This window comes from Chinchilla lanigera, unplaced genomic scaffold (genome assembly GCF_000276665.1).
Source record: "Chinchilla lanigera isolate Chin_1 unplaced genomic scaffold, ChiLan1.0 scaffold00013, whole genome shotgun sequence".
Lineage (NCBI taxonomy): Eukaryota > Metazoa > Chordata > Mammalia > Rodentia > Chinchillidae > Chinchilla > Chinchilla lanigera.
The window spans coordinates 17,631,026-17,649,418 of NW_004955414.1; the positions used below are offsets into that span (position 1 = coordinate 17,631,026).

Sequence of the window (18,393 nt, forward strand, 5' to 3'; positions counted from 1 at the left end):
CCGGCTGGGAAAGTGACTTTAAAAAGGCCACAAAGGAGTAGACCACTTTATCTTCATCACATAATCCTGTGAATTAAGTCCTAGTATGTCCAGTTTAGTGATTAAAAAAAAAACTTAGGCTCAGAGAGGCTAAGAAGTCTCTCCAATGTCAGAGCCATTAGGTGCTAGGAGCTGTGATTTAAATGCTGCCCCATTCCACATCCCATGCTTAGTCACTACACGCACTTCCTCTCAGACACGCAGCCTCCTCACAAAGGGAACACAAGGAGCAAGTAGAAATGTTTCTAAACAGCTTGCCAAGAATCAGAGTGACCCCAGGCTGCAAAGGTCTTATAGGAACCACTTGCCGGCTGCCTGCTCTGCAGTCCCAGGCACTGAAGCTTCTTATCTTCCCGGGCCACCAGCAGCATTTTTGCTTCTGTTCCAACCTCCCGTTCACCTGCACAACAGATGAGCCCTGTTAATGACAGCTATGCCGAGCGACTGTACTATATGTTAGAGATTCACTGATTAATTTTTTTTAAAGTTATGTTCTATTTTCTCACTGTGGCGTTGTTTATACAATAGTACACATTTGTGAAAACTTACAGACCTAAAAAATTAAAATGAAAAATGTAAAACCTTACAGATCTGTGCGATTAAAAAGGGTGACTTTGGGGCTGGGGATTTAGCTCAGCAGCACAGCACCTGCTCGGCAAGCGCAAGGTCGTGAGATCGATCCCTGGTTTGGGGGGCGGTGTGACTTTAGCTAGGTGTGGTGTTGCACACCTATAATCACAGCACTCCGGGAGACTGAAAGGCAAGAGGATCACAAATTCAAGCCCAACCCAGGCAATTTAGCAAATTTAGTGAGATCTTGCCTCAAAGTTGAAAAAGGGCGAGGATGAGCCCAATGCAAAGACTCTAGGTTCAATCTCAATACCACAAAAAGGTGACTTTAGCTATATATAAAAAATACTCAACAAATGCAACTATATTAACTACTATATTAAAATACAGTATAATTTAGCAGATAAGACTAATGGCTATAACTCATTTAGTGAAACTGGGCATAATGGCATGGGCCCATAGTCCCAGCATGGAGGGAGCTGAGGCAGAAGGGTTAAAGATTTGCGTTCCACTCGGGCAATTTACCAAGCCCTAGTCTTAAAACTAAAAAAAAGGGTGGTGGGGGGGCATGGTTGAGGATGTAGCTCAGTGATAGAACACCCCTGGGTTTGATCCCCAGTACTGCCCCCCCACCAAAAAAAAAGTTTTTGGTTTTGTTTTCTGTTTTTTCATGAGACAAGGTCTTACTAAGTTGCCCAGGCCAGTCTTGAACTTGCCATCATCCTGCCTCCACCTCCTGAGTAGTGCCTTCAGGTGTGCATCACCATGTGTTTTTCATGACCACAATGGTTGCTCTGAAGAGAATGGACTCTCTTTTTTTTTAATGGGTACCGGGAATTAAACTCAGGACCTTGCACTTTGCCAGGCAGATGCTTGTACCGCTGAGCTATATCCCCAGCCCAAGAATGGGATTCTTGGAGAACAGCACAGGTAGTAATACAGACAACAGGTGATGAAAGAGTAGACCAAAATATTGGCAGGAGGGAGGGACAAAAAAAAGGGAGTGAGAAGGAACAGTGAAAAAACTGGAAACATTAAAGGCAGAGGTGTTACTGCTGATGTGGGACACGAAGAAAGGGAGGGTGGGTTAATCTCAGGTTTTGAGCTTGAGCAAAGTGGGTAAATGGTGGTATCACTTTTTTGTCTTTTTAAGGCAGGCAATGAGAGATTGAACTTGCTGTGCAGTTCAGACTGGCCTTGAGCTCACTTTGTAGCTCAGGCTGGTCTCAAACTTGCAACAATCCTCCTGCCTCAGCCTCCCCAGCGCTGAGATTATAGGTGTGTGCCATTATGCCCGGCTTTTTTGCTTTGTTTTGTTCTATTTTTGAGACAGGGTCTCAATACATAGTTCAGGCTGACCTCAAACTCATGACAATCCTCCTGCCTCAGGCATGCACTGCCACAACCGGCATGGTATCACTTTCTGAAGTAGGAACAAAGAGACTGGCGGGATCAAATACACCCTGCTAGACAAGGTAAGGCTGAGCTATCTATCAGATATCTAATAGTCTCTCAAATTCAGGTGTGCCAGGCGTGGTGGCACACAGCCATAAGCCCAGCACTTGGGAGGCTGAGGAACCTGTTACACTCCTTTCCCCTGAAAACCTACTATATTTGCATTAAGAATCACTAACATTTTTCAGGTGAGCATTATTGATTACTTTTTTTTTTTTTCAATATTAGGTAGGGATTGAACTCAGGGTCTTTATACTGAGTCCTAGTCCTTTTTTTTGCGACAGGATCTCGCTACATAGTTCAGGCTGGGCTTAAACTCACTATACAGCCCAGGTTGACCTCAAAATTATGACAATGCCCAGCCTCAGCCTCCTGAGTACTGGGATTACAAGCATGTGCCACCATACCTGGCGTACCCCAGTGCTTTTTATTTTTAATTTTGAGCCAGGTTCTCACTAAGCCACTGAGCTGCAAAGGCTGGCCTCACCCTCCCTAAGTTCTGGGATTATAGGTGCATGCTGCCAGGCTCAGTTTCACAAAATGACTGACAGGCAGTAGTCTTATCTGCTGAATTATACTGTACTACAATACAATGATTATGACATACGCTTCCTGTGTTGATTCCAAAGCAATACAAACATAATAGATAAACAAATAATAATCAGCATGAAAATCAAAACACCAGCTGTTGAGCAAGGATGAGAAAGAACAGGAGAAACTGAACAGGTAAACACTGAAGTGGACTCAAGAAAACAAAACTAGCTCCTATATTATCATCAACTTACTAGGTATCTGCTCAGGGGAGCCAAGGTTTATAGAGTTGTCAGCAGCACCCACTGCCACTCCGTTAATGGAAGAACCGCAGTCTGCAAGGACTCCCAGGCAGGCTGAGCGCCCACAGTCCCAAAGCCGTGCCGTTCCATCTCGAGAGCCAGACACCACATTCCGCCCTCGGTCGACAATGGCTGTATCCAGGATACCTGGCAAAAGAAAAAGAGCCCCTAAGATGGATAAGGTAGTAAAGGAACTGTAAGGACAGAGAAGACAGAGCAGCATAAATGCCTCCATCCCTTTATAAGTGTGTACGGAACATGAGCATGTGGTACATGCTGGGCATTTTAAAGTGCTAGAAAAACAGAAATAAGCAGAAGAGTCCCTGCTTCCCAATGGCTCAAAGACTGTAAGAGAGAGACATGTAAAGTCAAATTCTGGATTTAGTACTTAGTGGAGTGTTCTGGAGTAGTGGTTTCAAGTTTTTATTTTGGCCTAGCTGCCCCTCCGCCGCTCCACCCTTTTAAAGAAAAATTAAGTAGACATTTTGAGAGTTCAGTTTGTAAATCACTATCTTAAAATATCCTGCTGCTTCCACTGAGAGCTATTTTAAAAAGGATGTGACTTCCGCTTCTGGCCAACATGGAGTAGCCCCATTCTTCCATGTCCCTCCCCTTACAAATGAAATGACCCAGACATGAAAAAAAAAACACAGGAAGATTCTGAAAGATATAGAGCAGTCAAACTACCTAGAGGCCCCTGGAACTGAAGAACACAGATCTGAGCTCCTGGATTTCCTCATATAGTCTGGAGAACTCATATAGTCTAGAGAGGGTGCTGCGGAGGTCACCAACCCAGAACTGCTAACAGGCACACAGTTTGGGGGGGTCTTGCCATGTAGTTCAGGCTGGCCTTGGACTATGAAGCCCAGGCTGGCCTTGAACTTGCAGCAGTCCTCTTGCCACATGCTCCTGAGTGCTGGGATTACAAGAACTGACCATAGGTCATTGGTTAATTAGTCATTTTTGGCTTGCCACATTCCTCCTGAGGAAGAAAGGATTCAGATATACAAATGTTGACAAAGATTCCATGGTAACTAAATATATACATAAATGACAGTCCAATGCATTAATCAACCCTTACTGAAACTTTCAGTTTGAAAGCCTTTGTTCACACCAGGTGTGGTGGTGCATGCCTGTAATCCCAGCATTTGGAAGGATGAGGCAGGAGAATCACTCATGAGTTCAAGGATAGCCTGAACTACATAGCAAGAGCCTCTCTAAAAAAGAAGAGGGAGGGAGGGAAGGAGGGAGGGAGGGAGGGAGGGAGAGGAAGAGGGAGAGGGAGAAAGAGAGAAAGAGAGAAAGAGAGAAAGAGAGAAAGAGAGAAAGAGAAAGAAAGAAAGAGAGAAAGAGAGAAAGAGAGAAAGAGAGAAAGAGAGAAAGAGAGACAGTTAGTTAGTTAGTTAGTTTGGAGATGGAGCTCAGTGTGAGGTCCCAGGCTCAGTACACACTGCCGCGGAAAAAAAAAAAAAAAGAAAAAAGAAAAGAAAAAAAGCCTTTGCCCTTTGCTAGAAAAAGATGAGTTCATGAAGTTTATGCAAATGTCACAACCTGAAAAAATAACCAATTTAGGGTCTGAGAAAATATGATTAAAGGCAACTCTAGTAGGATCCAAAGTTACAGTGTAACTTCACAAATAGAGCCAATTTAAAATAAAAACAAAATCCAATTTACATGGTTGACAATAACTGTTGGAAAAATAAAATATAATTCTTGCAAATACATTTATATTGGTTAAAGGCCTCTACAGACATTTGTTTTTAAATAGAGTTCTCAGAAACTGATCTAAGAAACTATATGGTTTGCTGCTATTTTACATTTATTATTTACAACATATTTTGTACCTGGTTAATGAAGTTATCTTGAATTTGGAAAATGTGCCTTTCCATTATAACTTTATAACACATTTAGCAAAAATATAGCTACACTAGGATCTTAGTGCTTGTATAGGGATCATCAATCACATCATGTTCATGGCAGAAACTGCTGTTTTATCTATTTATTATACCATGTTTACAGTTCTTTATACACTCTACCTCCATTGGTTTATATTAATTTTAAGAATAAAAGAATACTACTAGGGAATAACCATTAGCAAGGGCCTGTATCTCTTATTAAGCAATCAAAGATCTGGTCCTGTCTTTATTGGAAAGTACCATTGCTATTTTAAAATGTTACTAAGTTCACGGAAATGACACAAGCTTTTCTAAAAATAATTCTAAGAAGTATACACCCAAGGCAGAATGCTCCGGCTGGAACTAGGAAGCTGTGAATAATGTTAACTTTGTACAAATTTCCAGTAAAACTCAGCAAAGTGGTGCCATCCAAAAAATTTTCCTTTATGTCTAAGAGTAGAAAATGATCATTCCCTAATAAAACATCACTTATAATGTGACATCTAGTGTGAGTCTTTTCATACTCATATGAGAGGAATAAAAAGAACCCAAGAGAAATGGGAACCAGTTCCCTTAGCAAATACTTTAGAAAGATGTTATGAAAGCAGCAATTTCTAGAATGACTTTAAAAGAAGTAGCCACGCCAGGTGTGGTGGCACATGCCTATAATCCCAGCACTCAGAAGGCTGAGGCAGGAGGATTGCTGCAAGTTCGAGGCCAGCCTGGGCTACAAAATGAGCTCAAGGCTGACCTGAACTGTACAGTGAGATCCTGTCTCAAAAAGACCAAAAAAAAAAAAAAAAAAAAAAGAAGTAGTCACTGCTAAGACCTACTAGAAGCTACAAAAGGCTTTACATCTAACCAAATAGATACCAGCATATAAATCAAGGCAAAAAGACGTTTTCCTTTAAGAAAAGATTCAGCTGACTCTGAGAGACTAAGTCAGGAGAATCCCAAGTTCAGGCCCAGTCTGGACAACTTAGTGACTTAGCAAGACCTTGTCTCGAAAAGAAGAAAAGAGAGAGAGAGACAGCTCGGGATACGGTTTGGTGTAAAGACTCTGAGTTCAACCCCTAACACTGGGGAAAAAATGAGAGAGACAGACAGACAGGCAGACAGATAGACAGAGACAGAGAAAGAGAGAAAAGAAGGAAGGAAGACAGAAAGGAGGGGAGGAGGAGAAGAGGGGAAGAAAAGAAGGAAGGGAGAAATAAAAAAGGAAGGGAGGGAGGGAAGATGGGAAAGGAAAGAAAGGAAGAAATCACACAGAAGCAACATAGCCAGTTCACATGTAAGCTTCTTAGCCAGTTTGTAAAATAAAAATAACATTAGACAAAACTATAACTGAAATATGTATCTGTAAGAAATAGAGCAAATTTCCTATTTCTAAATGTACATTTTATTCCCTTAAAATTACCTAGTTTTAGGGGTAGGCACAGAGTTCATGAACACAAACCAAACTGCACTGGAAATACTTTGAAGAATCAACAACTGGGATCTGATCTTATTGAAAAGTTTTTGTACATCAAAAGAAATCACCAATAGAGTAAAAAAGAAAACCCACAAATTGGGAAAAAATTTTAACCAATTGTCCCTCAGACAGAGGACTTCTATCTAGAACCTATAAAGAAAAAAAAAAAAAACCAGGCCCCCAAAATTCAAAGACCCAATGCAAAAATGGGCATCTAAGATGAATACATACTTCTCAGATGAAGAAATACAAATGGCAAATAAATATATGAAAAAATGTTCAATATCACTGGTTATTTGAGAAACGCAAATTCAAACAACACTGAGATTCCAACTCCCCCAGAAAGAATGGCTGTCATCGAGAAATCAACCAATAACAGATGCTGGAGGAACTGTGGGGAAAAAGGAACACTTCTTAACTGCTGGCGGGAGTGCTGACTGGTGAAACCATTGTGGAAATCAGTGTGGAGATTCCTCAAAAAACTGGAATTCAAGGTCTCACTTAACCCAGCTATTTCCCTTCTGGATGTTTTTCCAGAAAAACTGAAAACATCATACCACAGTGATATATGTGCATCCTCGCTTGTTGCAGCGCAATTTGTCTTAGCTAAATCTTGAAAAAACAACCCAAATGCCCATCATCAGACAAATGGATAAAAAAGATGTGGTATTTTTATACAATGGAATACTACTCAGCTATAAAAAAGATAAACTTAAGGTTTTTATAGGTAAATGGATACAACTAGAGACCATACTCGTAAGTGAAATAAATCAGACCCACATGTGTAAACATCATATTGTCTCCCTAGTGTAAGAATCTGAAAGAGTAAATAAAACCCAAAAGGTAGAGTAGATATTGTGAAAGAGAAAAATTATTCAAAGAGAAAGAACAACTGGGACGAGGGAAAGGAGAAAAGAAAGAAGGGGAAAAAAAAAAAATATATATATATATAAGGATAGCTGGTATAATTGTACTGCTGATGTCTAATGGTTTATTGAAAGGCACAGTTAATGTTTAAATTTTTTTCTTAAGCAATTTTACATGCTTATCTCTGGTAATCTGAACAACTAATGTGAAGACAACAATATGCAATATAACAACCACTGCTGAATGCCTACCATCTTGTTCAGTGAAGCTCTGCATCATTTCTAATGTTTCTTTTTATTACTTTTTATTCTTTTTATTTGATCAATCTTGCATTCTTGTATCTGGTAATCTGAGCAATTTCGTTGAAAATAACAATATGTAATATAACAACCATTGTTAATTTCAGTCATTTTGTTTTGAAATTCTGTATCATTTTTATTGTTTTTGTGCTGTTTTGTTGTCTTTGTTGTTGTTATTGTTTTTGTTCTCTTTGAAATAAAAAAAGAAAAAAATTACCTAGTTTTACTTTCACATTAAGTCATTTTAATGTTGCTAGAGAGCCAGATACACATGTATGTATGTGAGAAAATTAACCGCTGACTCAGATCATGAAAAAAATTGAGGCTTGAAGCTCCTATTGTTAGGGCCGGGGACATAGCTCAGCAGCACAAGCACCTGCCTGGCAAGCACAAAGTCCTGAGTTAGATTCCCAGTACCCACAAAATAAAATAAAATAACTACCTTCATTTGCGGGGGATATAGCTCAGCAGCATAAGCACCTGCCTGGCAAGTGCAAGGTTCTAAGTTTGATTCCTGGTATCAAAAAATAAATAAATAAATAAAATAAAATGAAGCTCCTATTGTTACAGAAAACAGACTCAACACTGGAAGAATCAGCACCGACGTTTAGGAGGCAGTTTATTTACAATGGTGGGCCTGACTGGGATCTCTCTCTCAAAAAGTCAGGGTCAGAGCCCTGTCCAGCCAGGTTTGGGGACTTTCATAGGGAGGGCAAGCAGGAAGGTAAAAAGGCAGATTTGCCACATGCAATTGGAGGGTTCAGTGACATCATGGGTTGCTAAGGGAGTTTAAATATCTCAAGTTACATCGCAAGGCCATCAATTACACACAGGCAGTAAAGACGAGTTTATACAAAGGAAGGACTGTTCTATTATTGGGCCTGCTGGACATGTCTGCTTGGTCTCCGTGGGCGTCCTGGGTAGGCTTTTATTTAAAATTTTTAATTTCCCCCTTCACTATTACTTGAAGGTAGTATACCCCATTTCTAAGGAAGTACCTAACAGTCTGAAAGTAATGGCTCAGGTGCTGAAAATGCAAGCAGATTTCCTAAAATTATTCTACAAATGTAAGTATTTCCACTATATAAGAAAGAGAAAAAATAAAAAATACAACCTTTAACCAACTAGTCAAATGAAATAGGGTTTAATTTGGTCTCAATGTTTCATAAAATATGAAAAGATGTAACATTCACTACACAAGATTAGGATTATAAATCCTGTATGCTTAAACTCATCAAGTTTAATTAAATGACCTGGGCAATTTTTTTTTTTTTTTTTTGTCTTTTTGAGACAGGGTCTCAATATGCAGTTCAGGCTGGCCTTGAGCTCACTTTGTAGCCCAGGCTGGTCTCAAACTCACAACGGTCCTCCTGCCTCAGCCTCCCTAGTGCTGGGATTACAGGCGTGCACCACCACGCCCGGCTGACCCGGGCAATTTAACTTCAAACTAATTAACTCATATATTAGAGACACAGAACTACATTTATTTTCCATTTGAGAGATTCAGAACACACAGAAAATTTACCTTAGTTTGTTAATTTTAAAAATTCTAATCCTTTAATCATCTATATTCAAATATATATTTATAGTCACATATATATTTAAAGAATATGTATAAAATTTTAGAGGCACCAATTACGTATCAACTAGAATTGTATTTGTTTCTACTGGAAAATGTCTATTCTATTAGAAATAACAATATCTGCTTTTTACATTTGACAAGTACATTAAAACATCACAGGCCATAGGCTCCTATTTTCTAGCAAGTATTAAAACTTAATTTTATATTTTATGTAAACAATAAAAATACTTATTATGTACTTATTATGTACTAAGGATTATACTAAATCTTTCATTTATACCATTGCATTTAATACTATCTTCATTTTACATGAGGAAACTGAGGCCCAGAGAAATGAATAATTTCCCAAGGTCACATTTTATAAGTGGCAGAATTAAGATTTAAACCAAAATTTGTCTCCAAATCCCATACTTAACTATTCTACTATGCTGTCTCCCTTAGTATCATGTTTTCATATCCTAGAAAGGGAAGCAATTAAACTAACGAAAGCTCATCCTTCACAACAGATCTATACACAGAACTGCTTAATAAGTGTCTAATAGTTCTCTAACATCAGCATCAGGCTATGTGCATTGAGTCGAGACTTCCTTATGGTTTTGCTTTGTTCTGCTTGTAAGAAACACCTTAGGCAATAAAGAACCATATCTGCTTTCAACACAATCCCTGCTTCTTTTGTGTTTGTGAGGTACTGGCAACTAAACCCAGGTCCAACTACATGCTAGGCAAGTACTCTACCACTGAGCGACATCCATAGCTCTTTTTTAATTTCATGTTGAGACAGGGTCTCACTAAGTTGCCCAGGCTGGCCTGGATCCTGCAATCCTGCTGCCTCAGCCTGGAGAGGAGCTGGGATTATAGGTTGGATTATAGGCTGTGCCACCATGCTTAGCTCTGCTTCTCCTATTTTCTCACCATTTATGAGAAGCCATTAACGGTAAAAAATGGAAACGCAACATGGGGATGTGGCTCAGTGGCACAAGACCCTGAGTTTGACCCCAGCACTGATAAAAGGAAAAACGATATATAACAAATGCAAGTAATAATAATTCTTTATTCTGTTTTCATATATGGTTTGTGGCTGTGACTAATAAAATGCTTCAAAATTTTGTAACTCAAGAGATTATTTAAAATGAGCCACACAAAGCAACTAAGAAACCACTTGGCTGGACCAGTGGCTCCTATGTTGGTGTCATCAGCAATCAATCCTGACTTTTGTTCTGGGTTGTGGAAGAATAAGTAACTGAAACCTGGGATTATTTTATAGAACTAAGTGGAAAGGAATAGTCAATATCTGACAGCCATCAGCCTAGATCTGACCTCATGTCACTTTTCTTCAATCTGAGAAAAACACCCCCTCTCAAGGAAAAAAAAAAGGTCAGAGTTGCTATATCACAGAAGTCCCTACTCCCACCCTGCAAACTTCTCACAAGGCTGAAAGAAAGGAAAAACTATACAAGCAAAGGCTTCTGTCAGATTACAAACATTCTAAGCTAAGGATCACTTATGTATTCTCAGGGAGACTTTAACTGTGAATGTGGGGAGACAGCATGATGATTCATGTGGCAGCCTACTCAGTAACTGCAGTGATTCGAAGGTGTTCATAAGCTAAGTGAACGCTGACGCTGACTATGCGCCTTGCTAGGTTCAACACGCAGAGTCATGCTTTGTTTCACTGAAAAGTCTCCTGGGCCTACAGGTTCAGACAGAGGGCCAGACCTAAGATGAGTCCTCCAGGGTTTCTCCTATTCCTGTGGTTCCTGGCTCCCAAACTTTACAGGCACCTCTGACTCTTTAGACTTATAGGTTATTTAAGAACACCTGTAATTCCAGCGCTTGGGAGGCTGAGGCACGTTTGAGACCAGCCTGGGTTACAAAGTGAGCTCAAGGCCAGCCTGAACTGCATAGTGAGACCCTGTCTCAAAAAGACAAAAAAACAAAACAAACAAACAAAAACAACCAAACAAAAAAACCAAAAAAACCAAAAAGAAGTAATGAGTTCTTTAGTAATGTGAGGAAGGCTCTAAATATTGTTTCTGTCCCCTCAATGTACCCTTTTTTTGGTAAAGCTGACATGTATATTTGCCAGATCATCTGCATGTATCTTATAAACCATTATATATATATTTAAAGAAATATTAAAACTTAAAATTTGATCTCTACAACCAGTTAGTAGTTAGCAGGTACAGTGCAGTGGGGCTCCCAAGTAAAAACATAGGTGCAAATATCACAAGTAGAGGGATATCCATAATTCATTCCCAAATTGGTGTATAGAAAATGTTACTTTGGTTCCGATGGAGGGACATAAGATAAGGAATTATTTGAGAATGTTATTATATTTTGGAAATCTCCAAAGTTATAATCTTGTAATCTTCTCCTTCTTTCCTTTTCCCTTTTCCTTTTCCTCCTTCTTCTTCCCTCTTTCTCTTCTTCCTCCTCCTCTTTCTTCCTCCTCTTCTTTCTTTTTTCTTCTCTTTTTCCTTTTTTTGCAGTAGTGGGGACTAAACACTGAGCTTTCATACTGAGCCACATCCTCAGACTGGCTCTTACTAAACTGCCTAAGGTGGGCTCAAACTTTCAATCCTCCTGCCAGAGCTTTCCAGAATGCTGGAATCACAAGTGTGTGCCACCACGTCTGGTTTTATTGCCTTCTTAATATTCTAATTAAGGATAAAACATCTCTAAATTACGTCTTTTCAACAAACCAACTAATCAGTTACAAAGGGAAGATATTCTCAGTCTGTCTCTACAGCTTGATCTTATCTAGTTATATGGAAAATCCATTGTTAAAATATGAACTATCATTTAAATTCCTGGTAATCAACACTCAGTAGCAAGCTCTATCTTTGATACCTGGTGATGAAGCCATTTACCACCTAGGTTTTACTGTCACCACAGCCAAAGGACCAATAAGAAGAAAATGTAGATTTTTCTTTGTCCCACTCTCTTTTTTCTCCAGCACACAAGCAGATGACCTCCTGGAGAGGATTTTTCTTTTTCACTTATCAATTAAAGAAAACAATCATCTGTGTAGGACAGCTCTAGATAGCAATAATAAGACTAGCAAAGGAATTGCTAGTCCTTGGGGAAACAGCAACTCATCCAAATGGCCTGGTGGATGACTTATGTGTATATCTGTGAATAACTGGCTTCTCTTTCTATCTTTTTATTTTTTTATTTTTTGAAATAGGATCTCACTACGTAGTTCCAGGCTAGCATCAAGCGCGCAGCGATCTTCCTGCCTCGGCTTCCCGAGGGCTGAGACTACAGGCAAGTGCTGGGGTTACAGGAGTGTATCACCATGCCCAGCTCCTGTTTCTGTCATCAAAGTGATCTGTTATGGAGACCATTAGAAAAGCCTTTCCTACCTCCTCTGTGCCCTTTGAAGGTTGCCACACAGCTAGCGTCTTCGGCTGACCAGATCTTCAGCTGAGCATCCATTCCCCCACTCAGAACCACAAGGCCTGATGGGAAAAACCTACAACAATTCACATCAAATACATGTCCTTCCAACACTCTCTGGAAAACAAAAGAAAATGCCACGCTAGTTCTCTTGTCCATCTCGATGTTCTCTCATTTCCCGTAACTTTGGTCCCTTATATAAGGTACCTACATGCTATTCCTTCATGCTCCATTTTTTTTAAAAAAGCTGTCCAAAGGATCACTTTAGCTCATTTATCTAACAAGTAATGTTCTAATAGTTGCTGGCTTCCTTTCTTGAGATTAAGATATAGATGTTATACAACTGAACTCCATGGCTCTCACAGTTATCCCCAGGTCTAATTCTAAAAATTAGGAGCTGAAGAGGCATGTGACTCTCTTATTCATCTCTTAAAATGCTCTGGAAGGTTGAGGCTGAGCCATATATTCAGTCTAACAGCCTAGCTATGCTGCCTTAGAAAGTGACCAGAGAAGGCAGTTGAAACCAAGGGCTCACCTACTTAAGACATTCACTGGTCTGGTTCAACTGCTGCAGCCCCATTCTGTCTGGCAAATCACTAATCTTGAGAACAGTTCCCTGATTAACAAATGGGAAAACAAAGGTCAAGTGAAGCGCAGTGGTCCTGTATCTTTACAATGGGCCATTTTTCTATCAATCGGTCCAGCTACCCTTCAAGTCAAAGACTCTAAAAATATATTCAAATCCTTTACTCTGAGTTCTCCATTGGAAGCCTGCCAGATCTTCATGCTCCCATCAGAACTAGACGACACACCAAGGCCTCCTCCACTGGAAATGTCCAGGCATGTTATCTGTTCAAAAGATAAAACAATGATATGAGTATGAATGCTCTTGTTCCCTTGAAATACATTTAAATCACCTTTTGTTTCATATCCCTTCAAAACTTCTTCATGCCTCTGCTTCCCAACATGAAGAACCCACATTTGATATGAAAGCTGAGCTTTTGTCCCTACACTCTCAACAGTCTGAGGCCAACATGTTTTCCTTCTCTAAACAAAAAAGGTATTCCTGTAATCATATGCAGTCTCTGGCTTCAACTAAAAGGTTTTTCCCACCTCATTGTCAACTTCCAGTTTCCATCTTTTGCCATTTTACTTTTTAGTATACTTCCCCTAAATCTTAGGAAACAACTTACACTAGGAGGATTCAAGTAAGAGCAAAGGCATTTCCATATATATCTCTGTATAGCAGTGTCTATACAGACACTATACTCATAAAAACACAAAATGATGAAATTCCAAACACCCGTATGTCCAGTAATATGAGATTGGAAATAAATCACAAAAAAATTATACAGCTGTGGAACTCTTAAAATAATACTAGTAAGATAATATAGAATAATGTATATATAATTAAGTAATTAAAAAGCAATATATATATAACAAGCATGGTGGCCCGTACTTGTAATTTCAGCACTCAGGTGGCTGAGGCAAGAGAATCGCTGTGAGTTTGAGGCTACCCTGGGCCACATAGTGAGTTCAAGGCCAGCCTGAACTGATAGCAAGACCCTGTCTCAAGAAAAAAAAAAAAACAACAAGATATAAAATAGCATTACTATAAACACGATTTGGGTAAATTGGTTAAAGAAGAGATGAAAGGATAAAGTAAAATAATATGTAGAAATCTCCATGGTGCTGACTCATAGAAGGCAATCAATAAATGTTACATATCACCACTATTATTACTAATAAAGGCTATATAACAAAAGTTCACAATGGTTATCTTCAGTTTATAGAAATAAGAGTGATTCTTTTAAAGAAGAGATTCTTTTAGTTTCTTTTACATGCCCTAAATTTTCATCACTAAAAATATATTTATTTTGCAATAAGAGTGAAATAGCTTTTTATTTTTACTCTCTCTCTCTATTAGTTGTTTTGAGAGAGGGGTCTTGCTATGTAGTGCAGGCTGCTCTTAAATTCATTATGTATCCCAGCCTGGCCTTCAACTCAAAGCAATCTTTCTGAGTGCTACGATTACAGATGTGTGCTAACCATACTCTGCAAAAACGGCTTTTCAAAAACAACATAAGGGCTGGGGATTTAGCTCAGCAGCAAAGTGCCTGTCTGGCAAGTGCAAGGTCGTGAGTTCGGTTCCCGGTATCGGAGAAAAACAAAAAAAAAAAACCAACAAAAAAACACAACATAAAACAGGGCATGGTAGTACATGGCTGTAATCCCAGCATTTGGGATGCTGAGGCAGGAGGATTCCATGAGTTCGAGGCCAGCTTGGGCCACACAGTGACATACATCAAGGCCAGCCTGCACTACAAATCAAGCCATCTCAAAAAAGCCAAATTAATTAATTAATTTAAAAAATAAAAATAAAAAATGTAACATAAAGATATAGAAGGCTTTAATACAGTCAGTTTGTCTATCACTTTTTATTTCTGCTTCAAAAAGGCCCATGGTAGTAGAAAGGCTTTATTACAAAAACATAAAGCTATGGTGGAACCTTGGTTCATGAACTTAATTTTTGCCATGATTCTGGTCACAAACCATATCTGATGAGAACTAAATCAAATTCAATGGTTAGGTTCAATATTAACTTTATGGGGAAATTTGATTTTGTTCTCGTCCAATTCAGTCTGTGACCAGAACTATTGAAAGAATTAAGTTCATGAACTGAGGTACTACTGTATTCCTCAGTATGGTACATTTGGAATTTTGAGAAAATATTCTTGTCTAGCAGGCTAGGTAATAAGCATCAGCTATTTTATCATTATCCAAAAGCTGGTAAGTGGCTTGTTAAAATGTATTTAAGGAAATTTCATGCAACCTCTAAGATTACAACAAGTGCCTTTCTACACATACTCTCTGTGGACTTGAGTACCAGTTATGCCAAACATATTATAATTCACCAGCTCTATCACCTTATATGTAAAGTAAGTGAAAGACACATTAATTACAAATATGTACATGGCACTAGACAGGCAGACAAAATGGGGTGGGGGAAGCACACTAGTATATTTTCTCTTTATCTACATACTCACACTCTTTGTATGAATTCTGGAAAAGGTAGTATATGGTGCCAAAAACTTTGAAGATGCGTTTTCCTTTGGACACGAAATATGAATGCTTTTCTAGAGAGAAAAGATAAAAATCCACCAATGAGGCCACTCCAGTGTAATTAAAATCTCTTAGAGAAAACATCAGGACTACAGGAAATTCTCATCTTTCAAATGCACTTGTGCTAATCCTCCTATCCCAGTGCACAAGGCTCTCACTCCTCCTGGCTCAGAAATCCCTTCACTGCAGAGGGCCACAACGCAAGATGGTGCTGCTGAGGTGCCATTATCTTTTTATGTGGACATAAATGGTCCCACAGAAGATAGACCAACAATAAAATACAAATGAAAACCAAGAAAGCATTAATATGCTGAAGAAAATCAAACACAAATACTGTCAGCAGTTGGGCAAGGAATAAGATCAGCAGTAAAGCGCTGAGAGAGGTGAGGAAACAGCACCAGCCCCTAAACCTAGGGTCTGAAAGGTAATCTGAGTAAATTTGCTGCCTGCAAGAATTTTTCTTTTTTTTTTTTTGAGACAGGGTCTCATTATGTTCAGGCGGGGCCCGAACTCATCATGTAGCCTGGGCTGGCTTTAAACTCCTGGTGATCCTCCCGCCTCAGCCTACCGAGTGCTGGGATCACAGGGGTGCACCACTATACCTGGCTGCCCACAAGAACTTCTAAGAAAAGTGTTAGACTACTAACATTTATAGTTACTAGAGAAAACTTTTAAAGTAAATTATGGTATACCCATATAATGTCTAGAGCTACATCAAGATTACAGTGCCCATTCCCAACTAGGACCTAACCTGACCACATATGATCAGAGACTGGCCATTATCCCAAAGCTTTGTTATAGGGTTCCATGTGTTTTGACTATGTGATACAAATACACAGTGGATGTTTTTTTTTGTTTTGTTTTGTTTTGTTTTGTCTTTTTGAGACAGGGTCTTGCTATGCAGTTCAGGCTGGCCTTGAGCTCACTTTGTAGCCCAGGCTGGTCTCGAACTCACAGTGATCCTCCTGCCTCCGCCTCCCAAGTGCTGGGATTACAGGCATGTGCCACCATACCCAGTCACAGTGGATGTTTAAATAAAAAAGTTTTACTACACTGAAAAACACATTAATCCCCTCAAAATATTCTCTCTTCAAACACATATTCCATCATTCTCGCCACTTTCTAAAGCAGTTTTAGAGGCCCTCTCTTATGAGTGTCTACAAGATGTGATCAAATTATATGAACGCTGCTGCTAAATGCCGTCCAATGGAAAGGCAGGCAAGGAAAAAAAAATTTTGGTTTATCCTCCTCTGAACCTGGTATTATACAACTTATGGCTCTTGCTCAAAGTCAAAATGACCATGAAACGTCAAAGTTTTGCAAAGTTTTGCGTAGATTCCAAGACATCAAGGCAGCTACAACAGTGCAATTAAAGACACAAAAGAGAACTTACAGAACTACTTCAGAAAGTGGTAAGAATATGGGTCAAGTATGCTTGAAGTGAGGTGGAATATTCTGAAAGGTATTAATGGCACTCTGTCTTTTACTGTAATAAACTTTTATAAACGTTTACCATATTTTTTATTACATTCTTTATACACAGAACCAGATGTTAAATTTAGGTGCTATAGCGCGTTAAAAGGCATTTATAACCATTTTATGTAAATAGGTAGTGGACTCATAAAGGGCTTGGTAAACTCTTGCTCAAGGATTCTTGCAATGCAACATCACCTTCACAAACTAATAAAACGCCAGTACCAGCAACACTCTAACAGAACGCCACCTAACTGCTTATGTCTGTGAAAAGCTGAGAAGTTACACTCACCAAAAGGCCCTAACCTGTGCTCTCTTCTGCAGTAGTACTTCAGAGTTTCTGGAAATTCCTTAGGATAATGAAAATGTCTTTTATTTTATTTTATTTTATTTTATTTTGTCTTTTTGAGACAGGGTCTCACTATTGCAGTTCAGGCTGGTCTTGAACTCACTTTGTAGCCCAGGCTGGCCTCGAACTTGCAATGATCCTCCTGCCTCAGCCTCCCAAGTGCTGGGCTTATAGATGTGTGCCACCACGCCTGATGGAAATGTCTTTTACAATCAAGATTTTTCTGAACTACTTTATATCCAACAGATACAGGCCCTCATACTTCACTAAAAGAACACTTTCAAAATCATAATATTCTCATCATTGAAAATCAATGTAGGGGTTGGGGATTTAGCTCAGCGGCAAAGCACCTGACTGGCAAGTGCAAGGTCATAAGTTTGGTTCCTGGTACCGGAGAAAAACCAAAAAAAAAAAAAAAAAAGAAAATCAATGTGTACTTATTATGGGTCATTATTCCTTTTAAAAGACAGTTAACTTATCCACATGAACATTATTTTCTTAACCAGCATATCCATGCTCAGCTGCCTGAGTTTTCATTCACAATCCTGTGACAAAGCCCACATAGCTATAAGATAGCTGACCTAGATTTGGAACTGCCTCCCAGTAACAGAAACTGAAGCATCAGCTAAAATCTCCTGGCTGAATATTGGACCAACAAGGATACAAGGAGCCCCAAAAGCTTAGTGTTCAGGTCTCTGTAAGAACTGAGTTTATTCTCTGAAGACTTCATTTCTTAGGGGCCAATTATGTGAAAGATTGCAAGAATCAGTGTTTTTCTCCTGCTTATCAATCGTGCAAATGAACCTTTAATCTTTACACAGACTACGAAGGAAGATAAATGTTGAACTACTTCCAATGTCAGCAGTAGACAAGCATGCTGTTAATGAAAATAGTTTAAAGAAAAGCTGCAGGAGATATCAAAACAGATAAAACTCAAGGGGAAGAAGTGTGAGTGTGCCACCTTAAGATAAAATTCTGTCAATTTTTTTTTTTTTTAATCCTCTAGGGCTAGGCATTTAAGCAAAAGGACAGATCTGA

At 39.1% G+C, this 18,393-nt stretch overlaps 1 protein-coding gene across 1 annotated transcript in view; it reads right to left on the bottom strand.

Annotated features, from left to right (window-relative positions):
- Positions 1–18,393, bottom strand: part of Paaf1 (proteasomal ATPase-associated factor 1) — a 33,067-nt gene that overhangs the window by 5,909 nt on the left and 8,765 nt on the right. Inside the window, exons 4-8 of the mRNA XM_005379933.2 lie at positions 15,458–15,547; positions 13,161–13,259; positions 12,377–12,527; positions 2,850–3,044; positions 348–439 (exon numbers count right to left, since the gene is read on the bottom strand). Coding sequence (XP_005379990.1) covers positions 348–439; positions 2,850–3,044; positions 12,377–12,527; positions 13,161–13,259; positions 15,458–15,547 — 627 coding nt within the window. The remainder of the gene's footprint in view (positions 1–347; positions 440–2,849; positions 3,045–12,376; positions 12,528–13,160; positions 13,260–15,457; positions 15,548–18,393) is intronic.